General features: G+C 34.8%; 1 protein-coding gene across 8 annotated transcripts in view; it reads left to right on the forward strand.

Annotated features, from left to right (window-relative positions):
- Window positions 1-12,499, forward strand: part of CHD9 (chromodomain helicase DNA binding protein 9) — a 132,035-nt gene that overhangs the window by 26,877 nt on the left and 92,659 nt on the right. For 5 of the 8 annotated variants that reach the window (XM_033127233.1, XM_033127234.1, XM_033127232.1 and 2 more), the window contains exon 3: window positions 10,266-10,597. In XM_033127233.1, coding sequence (XP_032983124.1) covers window positions 10,266-10,597 — 332 coding nt within the window. Of the gene's footprint in view, window positions 1-8,725; window positions 9,136-9,263; window positions 9,498-10,265; window positions 10,598-12,499 lie in introns of those variants that run through there. The other 3 variants (XM_033127235.1, XM_033127236.1, XM_033127237.1) reach the window with 2 other exon arrangements.

A 12,499-nucleotide genomic window follows, 5' to 3' on the forward strand; every position in this document is an offset into this window, starting at 1 on the left:
GCCACTCACGCTGGCCAGCGGCTGCTCATAGCAGCACCTGGTAGCCCACGGCAGCTCAGCTCCAGGGAAAACCATTGTTCACAATCTTAGCTGTAGAGGGCGCAGCTCACTGGCCCATGTGGGCATCCAACTGGCGACCTCAGCGTTAGGAGCGCGGTGCTTCAACCACCTGAGCCACTGGGACAGCCCTCAGTACTTTCTTAATATTACTCATGTGGCTGTATCGTTTACTGAATTGAGCCGTTTATTGAATTGAGCCGTAATGACTCGAAAGTTGGATTCATGAACTTTTGTCATCAGACAAATGAGCTATTTGTGAAGGAGAGGAGTTAGTTTTCATCTTCGTTCTTGGCATCAGTCATTTCTTTCTCAGTTCCAGTGTTGGGCAATAAATCTTTTGGAAGTAGGCTTTCAAATGTAGGTTTCATGGATAAAGTGGGAAAAGCACTGAATTTGGAGTCAAGAGAACTGGGTTCATGCCTTGACTTTGCCATCTACTATCATAGTAGTCTTAGACAAGTTGCTTTCTCTGCAGTTTTCTCATCTGTAATATGTGTGTGTATACTTGCATGTGTATATTTCAGGCATTTTGAATTAATAAATGTGGTAATGAACAATGAATTTGCAAGTGCTTTATAAATTGTAAAGTCATCTTGTTTAATAAGGATTTCTTGCTTTAAGAATTTTTTTAATTTTTAGAACTTTGGGGCTTTAATCATCAATTTTTAAAAATTTTACAGTTGTAGAGGCCCAGATATAAAGTCTACATAGCTTTTTAGTGGCATAGTCTAAAGGAAATTCTCTGATTCTATTTTTTTAATTCTTTTTCTTCAATAACTGTTTCTTAACTCATTTTTATGCAGGCTTGCCTTAACATTTGTGGGTCCGAGGGAAAGAGTACAAATGGAAGCTCTCATACTGTATGTCAAAATATTTAAGTGTTGTAAATAAAGCCAGTAAACTCTTAAATATGTTCTGTCCTTCCATAACAAACAGAAGCACTGGTTTGAATTTAGAATTCTTGGACTCTCTGGAGTTCCCCATCCAGAGTATAGCAGAAGAGGCCATTCCACATTCCATTTCCACCCCTGGTCCCATCCTGCACCTCTCACCCCATCTCTTTGGCCTAAGTATATACACTGGCAATATGTATCCTTTGCCAAACAAGGAATTCCTTGAGAGAACAAACCTAGGGAGTAGACCAGGCATGCTTTGCAAGTGGGTGTGAGACTGTTTTAGGTGAATTCTTGCACACCTAGAGCATATTGTTGAAGAGGAGAGAGATAGTACCTCCTTTTAGCCCTGAGAAAGGGTGTGGCAGAGGATCCAGACCTTCTCAATTGTGCAACCCCAGGAAGTGACCCCTGTTGCATGATCTAAAGGAAGTTGTACTGTTCATGAGCAGTGACACAGATTTGTAAAGTTACTTGATGAGAGCAGGTGAATTAGTGAGGGATGTGAGTAGCCTGTTTGACCAGGAGAATGGTTTTCACTCTATAGAAATCATTATCATTATCTATACATTGGGCTCTGTATCTATCAATTCAAATAGTGTTGATTTATGAAACACTTAAGAGTTTATGGATGACTGTATAGTTTTAAAATTTTCTTAAAAACAAAGCTGTTTATGTTCTTGGGATTCCAGACTTTAAAGTCAAATTGTCTTGTGAGTTGTTAGTATGGCAGTGATCAGGACAAACTATTTTCTCTCAGTTTTTTTAATGAAAAATATTCAGTATCCAGAAAAGTAAATAAAATGAAGTAAATAAATGAAAGAATAGTAAATAAATGTTCCTTCACATCAATAGTTGTTAACATTTTGCTATATTTGCTTTTTTTTTTAAATACATAAACACATATATTTGTTGTTTTTTGGCTGCGATTTGAAAGTAAATTGTAGTCATCAGGAGAATTTACCTCTAAATACTTCATCATACATCTAAGAATAAGGAGATTCTTCTATACAATCAATATCACACCCAAGATAATTAATAATTCCACATGTCACCTAAAATCTAATTTATATAGTAGTTCCCCTTTATCCACAATGTCACTTTCTACCGTTTCAAGTTACCTGTAGTCCAAAAATATTGAACAGAAAACTCTAGAAGTAAATAATTCATCATTTTAAACTGCACGCCATTCTAAATAGTGTGATAAAATCTCTCATAGTCCTACACCGTCCCACCTGGGACATGATTCATCCCTTTGCCCAGCGAACCCGCGCTGTATGCACTACCCCGCCCTTAGCCACAACGTAGCTGGCTCGGTTATCAGACTGACGGTTGGCGGTATCACTTAAGTAAGTCACCCTTCCTTTACTTAATAATGGCTCCAAAGCTCAGGAGGAGTGATGCTGGCAATTTGAGTATGCCAAAGAGAAGCCGTAAAGTGCTTTCTGTAAGTAAAAAGGTTATATATATATGGGAAAAAACAGTATATATGGGGTTTGGTACTGTCTATAGTTTTAGGCAACCATGGGGGTCTTGGAACACATCCCCCACGGTTAAGGGGGAACTACTGTATTCAAGTGTCAAGCTACTTAATTTTGTATCATTTCACGGAAAATACCATCCCAGTGAAATGTTTTTACCCCTCTTGTTTTGATCATGACTTGAATTAAAAATGTACCCAGTCTTATTGTTTTGTATTTTTTTTTTTTTAAGATTTTTTATTGGGGAAGGGGAACAGGACTTTATTGGGGAACAGTGTGTACTTCCAGGACTTTTTTCCAGTCAAGTTGTTGTCCTTTCAATCTTAGTTGCGGAGGGTGCAGCTCAGCTCCAGGTCCAGTTGCCGTTGCTAGTTGTAGGTGGCGCAGCCCACCATCCCTTGTGGGAGTCAAACCAGCAACCTTGCGCTCCAACCAACTGAGCCATCTGGGAGCTCAGCGGCAGCTCAGCTCAAGGTGTCCTGTTCAATCTTAGTTGGCAGGGGGCGCAGCCCACCATCCCTTGCGGGACTCGAGGAATTGAACTGGCAACCTTGTGGTTGAGAGCCCATTGGCCCATGTGGGAATCGAACCGGCAGCCTTGGGAGTTAGGAGCATGGAGCTCTAACCACTTGAGTCACCGGGCCGGCCCCGTTTTGTCTTTTTATAAAAATTAGTAATTAAGCCTGGCTTAAAATTTTTGCATATTTTCTCATTGTCAGGATGTCCTTTGAGGAGCAATGGTCTGTGAACAGTTCTGAGTTCTTCTCTGACATTCTTGAAATCTGTTACCTTACCTTTGTGTTACCGTGCTTCCTAAATTTATTTTTTTCTTCAGGAAAAATATTGACTAAGACTGGGTAAATTAAAGGAATTTGTATAACTTAAGGAAGAAAAGTGAGTTGCTAAAGATCTTAGGTTTTTGTTTTTTTTTAATCTTGAGGGGAGAGAAGAATGAGAGAGATTATAAATATTTGCAAACTTTTAGTGATATATTAAGGGGAAATGAGATGACGGAACTTGTGGGGAGAAACCACCTAGACTTAATGTAGAGAAGGGATACATTTCATTTTCAGCACTGGATATCTTAAGTGCATATCAGCATTATTGTGATGTTTATTAATGATATGGTTATTGAAATGGGTTTCTCTAATGTGTATGAGAGCTTTAATTTCTCAATTTAAGTCTTATTTTAGAACTGTAATTTTTGGCTGAGTGTGGAGATAAATTGTAAAAATTTTTTAGTAACAGTAATTATTAGTATCACGGAGTAATTCCCATATACTTAAGCAAAATTGGAATGATTATATGAAACTTAGTTATAGGAATTAGCAGACCAATATTTTTTTCTTTAAAACACCACAAAATCAGTTTCACACCTAAAAAATAACTGTAATTCCTTCACAATCAAATATCCAAAGTTAAAATTTCCTCAGTAGTTTAATAAATGTATTTTTGCAGTTAACTTGTTCAGTTCAATATCAAGAGAAGGACCGTATATTACATTTAGGTGATATGTATTTTAATGTCCCTCTTTTTTTTCTTTTTTTTAATTTTGGCATTACATTTAGTCTTATGTCTCTTTTAATCTATGGTTTTTGTTTTGTTTCTTATAATTTCTTGGCTGAAGAAACTGAGTCATTTGTCTGTAGTTTCCCACATTCTGGATGTTGCTGATTACATCCCCATGGTATCCTCTAACATGTTCCTTTCTATGTTTCCTGTAAGTCATATAATAAATTTGTATTTTTAAAAATATACAACTTTTGGGGGCGGCCGGATGGCTCAGCTGGTTATAGCACGAGCTCTCAACAGCAAGGTTGATGGTTCAATTCCTGCATGGTATGGTGGGCTGCGCCCCCTGCAACTAAAGGTAGAAAATGGCAACTGGACTTGGAGCTGAGCTGCGCCCTCCACAACTAGATTGAAGGACAATGACATGGAGCTGATGGGCCCTGGAGAAACACACTGTCCTCCAACATTCTCCCAATAAAATTAAAAAAAAAAAAGATATTTAAAAAATAAAAATATGCAACTTTTATGAATATCTACTATTTTCCTGAACTGCTCTGTGGATGATTAAAATGAAGCAATACCTTTCATAGCATTACCTTTATAATGTAAAATTGAAGATATATGACAGTGAAAAAAAAGGAATGTCTTGGTTAGCTACAGTACAAACCTGGGTGCTACACAGGTCCCAGGATGAAAATAAGCCTTTTATTGTAAACATGGTAGTACACAGATGTGAAGAAAGCAAAGTAAAATCATTGCTACACTTCCATCAAAAGCTCTGAAAACAATCTAACGGTAAAACTCTGAAGACTTTGACAGATTATATAATACCCTCTTGGATCAATTTCTCCCCCTCTTTTCTCTTTAAAAAGCTAGTCTTTATTAGTAGAAAAAAATGTTATATGCAATAAATAAAAACCGAAAAAAATCACCACACTGAAGTTTGACACATTACTAAAATTAGCTACAAATATATTGTTTTTTAGAAGGTTGGTTTAGTGTGAATTTTTAAGTAAACAATTATCATGACTCTTCTTAAGGAGATTAAAAACTAGCACACTGGCTTACTATAAACCATTTAGGAGAACTAAAAGGCCTTGTAAGGTTGCTTTATAATTTCAAATTACTGTGAGATATTTACTTTGCTTTTGACTATAGACCTTCTAACTCTTTCCTTTGGGCTTTCATGACACTCGTTCTTTCCTGATGCTCATCTTACCATTCTTGTAGTTTCTTTTTGTTTTCCTTTCTTAGTTCCTCTTCATCTGCTACTTCCTTAAATGTGCTGTTTTGGGGTTTCACTATTGATTCTCTTCTGTTATTTTACGTTGTCTTTCTAGGCAGTAAAACGTATGCTTGCTCAAGGCTTGCTATGTCTATTCTGTTTTTCACTCTGTTCCAATGGAACCTTCATCCACTTCGTCCCCCAGGCCTGAAGCCAGAGTCCTGTCTCCTGAGAAAGGTTGGAAGATTTTTTTAGCTACAATGCAGTTTTGTCTATGTTGTTGAAAATTCCTTGTTCTATTTTTTATTCTTACTAAGGAATTATATCTTCCTTATTTTATGAGGTCTTTTATTCCTTTATATTGTTTTAAAAATACGTAAAATAGAACTTTTATTTTTCCATATAGCATATTTTTCCTCAGTTGAGGAACCTGTGCTCTTAGTAGATGTAGCGTAGCCATGTGACCATTCTCCCTGTCTTTTGGGAAGTTTATAATTTCTACTCACTGGTGATTCAATAATTTTAATTATTTGTATACAACTAAAATGTTTGAAATGGATGAACTCCCCAGTATGGGTTGGGTGGGTACGTGGGAAAATTATTCCATTAAGAGGGAAGAGACTTGAGACCCTAAGCAGATTTTAACACCTTATTTCTTGCCCAAATCTCTTTGCTTTTTTCCCATGAAAGAAGAGAGAAATAACAGGTAGTATGAAAACTTTCTAATTTTGTAAGAGGTAACATTCGTTAAGGCTGGATGCCATCCTTTTTTATTCTGTTCTATATAATTTTTTAATGATAGTCTGGACCCACTAAATTCATATCATGTCTTTCTATTAGGTCATGATCTGTATAAATCCTTGGGTTTCCCCAATATTGAAATATCATGTCCAAGTCTTCCATATGTTCCTCCCAGTTGTTAGCAAAATAATTAATACATTACATACGATACCATCTTTATATTATCCCATGATTTCTTTTTCTTATAAATTTTGGATATGATATTAATATGTTCCTTTTATGTTTCTTTATCTCATTTAGAATGTAAGATTTTGGGAATAAAGGCCTTTGCTTTTATTTTTAACATTTAAACAACTTGCATTTTGAAACTATGACAAACTTACAGAAGAATCACAAGGGAAACAGAAAGCAATTCTTTTACTTTGTGAAGAATTGGAGAGTAGATTGCAAAGCTGATGTTTGTTCCATCACCCACAAAGACTTTAATATATATGTTTTTTCTATGGATAAGGAAGGATCATTGCCTACATAACTGCAATGTAATCGTTAACAAATGGGAAATTAATACAGCAGGACTGTTTGGACTGAGAGGAGGAAAGTAAAACAAAATACAATTAAGTAGATTTGACAGAATTTGATGACTGCTTATATAAGGAAAAAGTAACATTGAGAAAAGTCTATCAACTACCCTTGTGTATGTTGTGTGTATGTGTGAATTGAGAAATGATTTACATTAAAAATGTTCAGTTACTTAACACCTCAGTATAGAAGTTCTGTGGGAATATAGTTTCAAAATACTATATTCTAATAGCAGGAGAAATATTTGATCACAGATTCTTTACTGTTGTTTACTGTTAAGGTTTGTTATTAAGTAATAGGGATTTTGAGTCAGCTATTGAAAAGCTTTACAGGAGAAGTGAGATATTTTGGAAATCATTCTAGGTTCTGTGGATAGTGTCAGTGAGTTAAGGGTATTAAAAGCAAGCAATGGGAGAACCCACATCTTATACACCAGCCCTGACTTCTCTGCGGCTTCGTCCCAAATTTCTAATGTTGGAACTCTCCATTTCAGACTCAGTGGGAAAAGAATTAAAAGTCATTATGCACACATACACACCCTTTCTCAGCTATTCTTTTACCTTTTCCTGTATCTGTACATGGTCTAGAAACCAGATTTTGACTCTTCTGCCCTCCAGCCATACCCCTCCCATATCTAGTTAACGTCTGCCTCTTGGAAAGGGCCCTGGAAAAAACCTAAATTTCATCCTAGCTTTATCGAAGTAGCTCTGCAGTTTTGAGAAAGTCACTTTCTTTTGTGTCCAGATTACTCTCTATAAATTATGGTATTTGAACCAAATATGATATAGTGGTTAAAAACGTGGTTTCTCTAATGAGGCTCTCTGCCTTTCAATCCTTGCTCCATCATTCAGTAGCTGTGTGATCTTGGTCAAGTCACTTCTCAATGCCTCAGTATCCTCAGGTATAAAAGAGGATAACAGTAAGCAGTACACATCTCCCGGGATTGTTTTGAAGATGGACTTACTATACTTGTAATGTTAGGGACGGTATCTGGTGCATGCAGAGGACTAAGTAAGTGTTAGCTGTAGTTATTATCATTATGATTTTTTAAATTGTTTGCTCTCTCAGGTCTGGTCTATCATCTTGTAATACTGCTCTAAGAACCTCTCTTCCATTTGCTATTTTCTCTGTTGTCACTAGTACCCTGTTATTATCCAGGATTAAATTTGTCAATACGTGTAAAATGCTTAGAACAGTGCCTGGCACTTAGTGAGCATTAGCCCTTGTTGTTAGTTATTGTGATTTTTACATAGATGACCTCTTGCCATTTGTAGTCCTTTGCCTTTAATTTCATCTTCTGTCCAGATTGGTCTTTCCAGGGCACTGTTCACATAATGTGGCTTTGTTTCAAGACCTCTGGTGCCTAAAAAAAACAAAAACAAAAAACAGGTTTTCTGATAGAGGTATCAGATGACTTGCCAAGACCAAATGAAAAACCAATATTAATGAAAGAGGTCAACTTGGATTGTGAAGCAGTGAAATTTTTGTTTTAGCTTTTTAAAGGCACTGCTTACTAAAATAGTCTCAATTTTTATAGAAAGAAAAGTTGTACTGATGATCAAATTCAGCTGGACTTGCTACTTATTTATTTTTAGCAAGGGACTAAAACTTTATCTGAAAAACTCAGCAGTTCAGTCAGAATGTGTAGTAAAGATCAGAAAGGTTTTATGAGATTTTTATGTTGTGAAAATTAATTAATGTATTTATCCAGGTTTAAATAAGGAAAAATTTATGTGGTTGGTTAGTAATTCTTTATAGACAGCTCTCATGTGTTCATTTGAAAATCTTAAGCTTCTTTTTAGAATTTAAATGAAAATATCTTCATTTCTCTATTTTAAAAATAACATTGTTAGCTTATTGTTAGAAGAATCATAAGAGACCTTATCTAATTTCTTAAAGAGAAGTCACTTGTTATGTGTTCAATTTGCATGACCTGCTCTTTAACCCTTTGCTAATCTTTAGCTATTTTTATATTTTAAAGTATCAGGGAGAAAAGTATTTTTCTCCAGTAAAAATTGCATTGGATTTTGTTTTTTAATACTGATAGCTACATAAAGTCATTTCACCACAATTTTAGTTTTCAGATTTTTAAAAGTCAGGTTTTTTGTATGGTTTAAAAAACTTGACTGCTGGAAATGGCAGAGTGAGAGTTAATGTGTTACATGGAGGGAAGAACAGTCCATTGGGGGTTAAACTGCAAAGTCTAATGGAATAATAACTGGTAGCACCATCTGCTGGCCTACTTCCGCAGAAGGAGTCAGTATTTTTAACGACATCTCTAATATTCATGCTGATGCATTTTGATGCTTTGTGCATTCATTTCTTTCTGTGCTTTGTTGGAATCTGGCTATCTGCTTATAGCTGTTGAGGAAACTCCGCTTTTTAGGAGGAGTTTACAGCCTTTTTCATACCTAAATAGGATGAACAGTTGGATATAAACTTGCCAAGGCAGAAATGTGTTGATAAATCACAATGTGTATTTGTGGAGGGTTGTGCATCTCTTGGTTGCAGCTTGCTAAATAGGCCATTTAGGAATCTTCTTTCAATGCTTTTTTCTTGAGCACTGCCTGGGGTGGTGAAAAAGCAGAGGGCAAGCCTTTGTCTGACGCCAAAAATGTCTTCAGTGAAGAGGCCAAGAGGAAGGGTAAGTGAAAGCCTGAATGAGTGGGAGGAGGAGGGGTTCTTTGGGCTAAAAGGCTAATGGGATTGAATAACCTTCCTTATTACTGGCTGCTGCTGCGGGAGTCGTACTGCATCGCCATCTTGAGCTTGTTGCTGTTTTCTCGAGTCTTGGTTATTTGTTATAGCCTGTAGGCCTTAAGGTGGCATTTTAGTGAGCGATTCTAAACCGTCCTTCCTTTCCCAGGGCTGTAGCACTGCTATGAAACCTTTGATGAGGCAGGTATAGAAAAGATATCCAGTGAAGCATACTGGAATCGGCATGAAAATGGGTTTGGAAATTGCTGGTGGTTTTTTCCTTTGCTATAGTCAGAGGCATGTTTACGGGTAAGAACATAACACAAGTGGGCTCTAAGTATCTGTGGATGAATGCGTGTTTGAACAGGATATTCTTTTTAAAATGCTGTTGATGTGCTTCCTGTGATATTGCTAAAATATTAATAATTTTAACGTTAAACTATAAAACTTGTTTTTTTTCCAGAATTGCTTGAGCAAAATAATTATGATATAGAAAGAGAAAAAAAATCCACATTTAACTCTTTCACGGAAAAACTAAAACTTTCTCTAATTTGAAGTATGGGAATGTCTGTTTACTAACTAGTTATGTTGCTACATAGATTGCACATTAAAATGATTTCAGGTTCTAGTTTCTTGTAAAGCAGACGCTTTATTCTAAAAATCATAATAAGCTAAGTATAGTCATTCTATATTAAAATTGCTATTTTAAATTTAATAATAATTTTCAGAATTCTGGACTGAAGAAGAAAATACTTTTCTTCCAAATATACAGAATATTTACAGGATAAAATTCGAATCAGCTGTATATACAGGACAAAATATGAATCAACAGACTAATCAAGAGTGCTATGAAAATATCAATGGCTCTATATTATCGTTCTTTAGCCTTCATTTTTAAAAGCAGTAGTTGAGATTTTTATTTTATACCTACACTAATATCTAGATCAGCAATGTGTTTTAATTTTAAATTTGTAGCACTCACGTATTTTACTTCTTTAAGCCTTTAAACTTTCAGATGTTTATGTTGTTTTTTATGTGCTCTGGTATGTCGCATAAATAATATTTTGGTTTCTCTAGCCTCCATCTTCCAAGAAGAATGATGGTTCTGGGACATATACTAAGTTGCAGAATACCCAGGTGAGGATCATGTCTGAGAAGAAGCAGAGAAAAAAGGTGGAATCGGAAAGCAAGCAAGAAAAGGCTAATCGTATAATATCAGAGGCCATAGCCAAAGCAAAGGAGCGTGGGGAGCGCAATATTCCACGAGTAATGAGCCCTGAAAACTTTCCTAGTGCTTCAGTTGAAGGAAAAGAGGAAAAGAAAGGCAGAAGGATGAAATCCAAGCCAAAGGACAAAGAGAGTAAGAAAACAAAAACTTGTTCTAAGTTAAAAGAGAAGACAAAAATTAGGTAAGTTGGTTAAGAATTAAATTTAATGCCTTTGAATTTTTCATTGAAGTGCAATCAGTCCAGTCTTTCAGTTTTGATTCGTGTGTGGTGTGTTTATATCCACATTGGAGTTTTAAATTGTTAGATACTGTGTATGCCCTGTTTCTTTTTTTAATGAATTAGGTAATATTCCAGGATCTAAATTTTACTGTTCTGTGAACATAGCTTTTTTTTGTACATTAATATTAGTAAACAGAATTTAAAAGAAAAATATTTTATATATAAAACAGACAAAGAAAGGAAAACAAAACCAAACCCATATTGCTGTGTCAGTTCCAAATTCACTTTCTATACAGAACATGCATTAAAATTCTTTATCAGATTTCTTTACCTCTTAATTGTACTTCATTGGGCACCTTATAGTTTGGAAACATGAAATACACAACGTTGTGTATTTATCATAAATTCACAACCTTGGACTAAATGGAATGGCAAGAACACTGACCGTTTAAATCACCAATAAGCAGCCTTCGGCTCTTTCAGTCTTTCTGATTTACTTTATATAATAAAGAGGCCAGGTGAAGATTAATGCTCCAAGATAATTATAAGGACAAAGAATTGCTCTGAAGGATACATTAATCCTGGGTATTTTTATTTGACAACTTGTCTAATACATTTTCAAAAACTAAAATGTAGTGAGTATTATTAGTTCTATATGTGTATTTGTTTTGCATGCAAGGGTAAAAACAATGCCATAGGCTGGCATTGTTTAGAATTGTTTTTTCTGAAATATTTGGTCATTTTTGCATGTTTTATATGAAATTTCAGATAAAGTATTTAATGTTTTCCTTTTTCCATACAAGAAAATACACAATAAAGAAAGAATCCCCTTATTATGAAAATCTTCATTTGCTTAAGAAATTATTAATATAGTATGTAGGTATTTAGAACTAAAACAATTTTGTAAACCAAATTCTCAGCATTTTAAATACAACCACCAAACTGAATTACATTGTTAGGTCCTGATGCCTTTCAATTCAAACCATTAAATAACATGGGTTTTCTTGCCATAATAGAGCAATAACTAATGTTACTGATTTTCTATTTTATTTGCAGACAGCTAAAATGAAATTTGAAAGTTAAATGTCCATTCCTTTTATATTTATAAAGGTTCGGTATAAAATATCTTATTTTTCCAATATTATGTCTAGTTTTAATTTAGGAAACCTCATATTTAATGCTTTAATGTATTGAAAGTTAACGTAATTAAAGTTTTTCCAGTTTTAACTTACACAGAAATATAGGCAAAGTAGTGTACTATTTGGAAGAGTATTAAAAAACAATACATAAAACGAGGAAATTTGTAGAGAAACTTAAAAAGTTACAGCAAGTTTAAGTTTGGGGTAAGGGGAGTAGCTAGAAGCAAAAGATAGCAGATGTGAGTCTGGTTCAAGAAAAAACAATGTACATAAGGGGAAATCAGAATTAATTTAATTGTAATAGAGAAGCATGGAATTTTGAAAAATGTGAATTAATATGGTAAGGAATAGTAATTTATTGCAGTAGAGTATCTGACTCATTCTGTGATATTTTTATTTTTGTTAGAAACAGTTAAATTATTAACAATAAATTATTTTTATATTGCATAGCATTGATAATTTAGTACTTGTTTTTAGAGACAGCATGCTTGAGAAAGTAAGGCGAAAATTGTACTGGAAAGATACACAAGGCTATGAGATAATTGAGTAGCTGCTAAAATTCTTGAGAGTATAGGACTTTTTGATGGAGAAATTTATGCATTATAGACATGTAAGTAAAATGGAAACTTGCCTGTATATTTTTAATAAGCTGTTAGAGTAAAACAAGAATTTCTTGATCATCTTTATCAGACAAAGACACATTTTTCTCATTTTGGAGGAAAAA

The sequence above is a fragment of the Rhinolophus ferrumequinum genome, chromosome 15 (genome assembly GCF_004115265.2).
Source record: "Rhinolophus ferrumequinum isolate MPI-CBG mRhiFer1 chromosome 15, mRhiFer1_v1.p, whole genome shotgun sequence".
Taxonomy (NCBI): Eukaryota; Metazoa; Chordata; class Mammalia; order Chiroptera; family Rhinolophidae; genus Rhinolophus; species Rhinolophus ferrumequinum.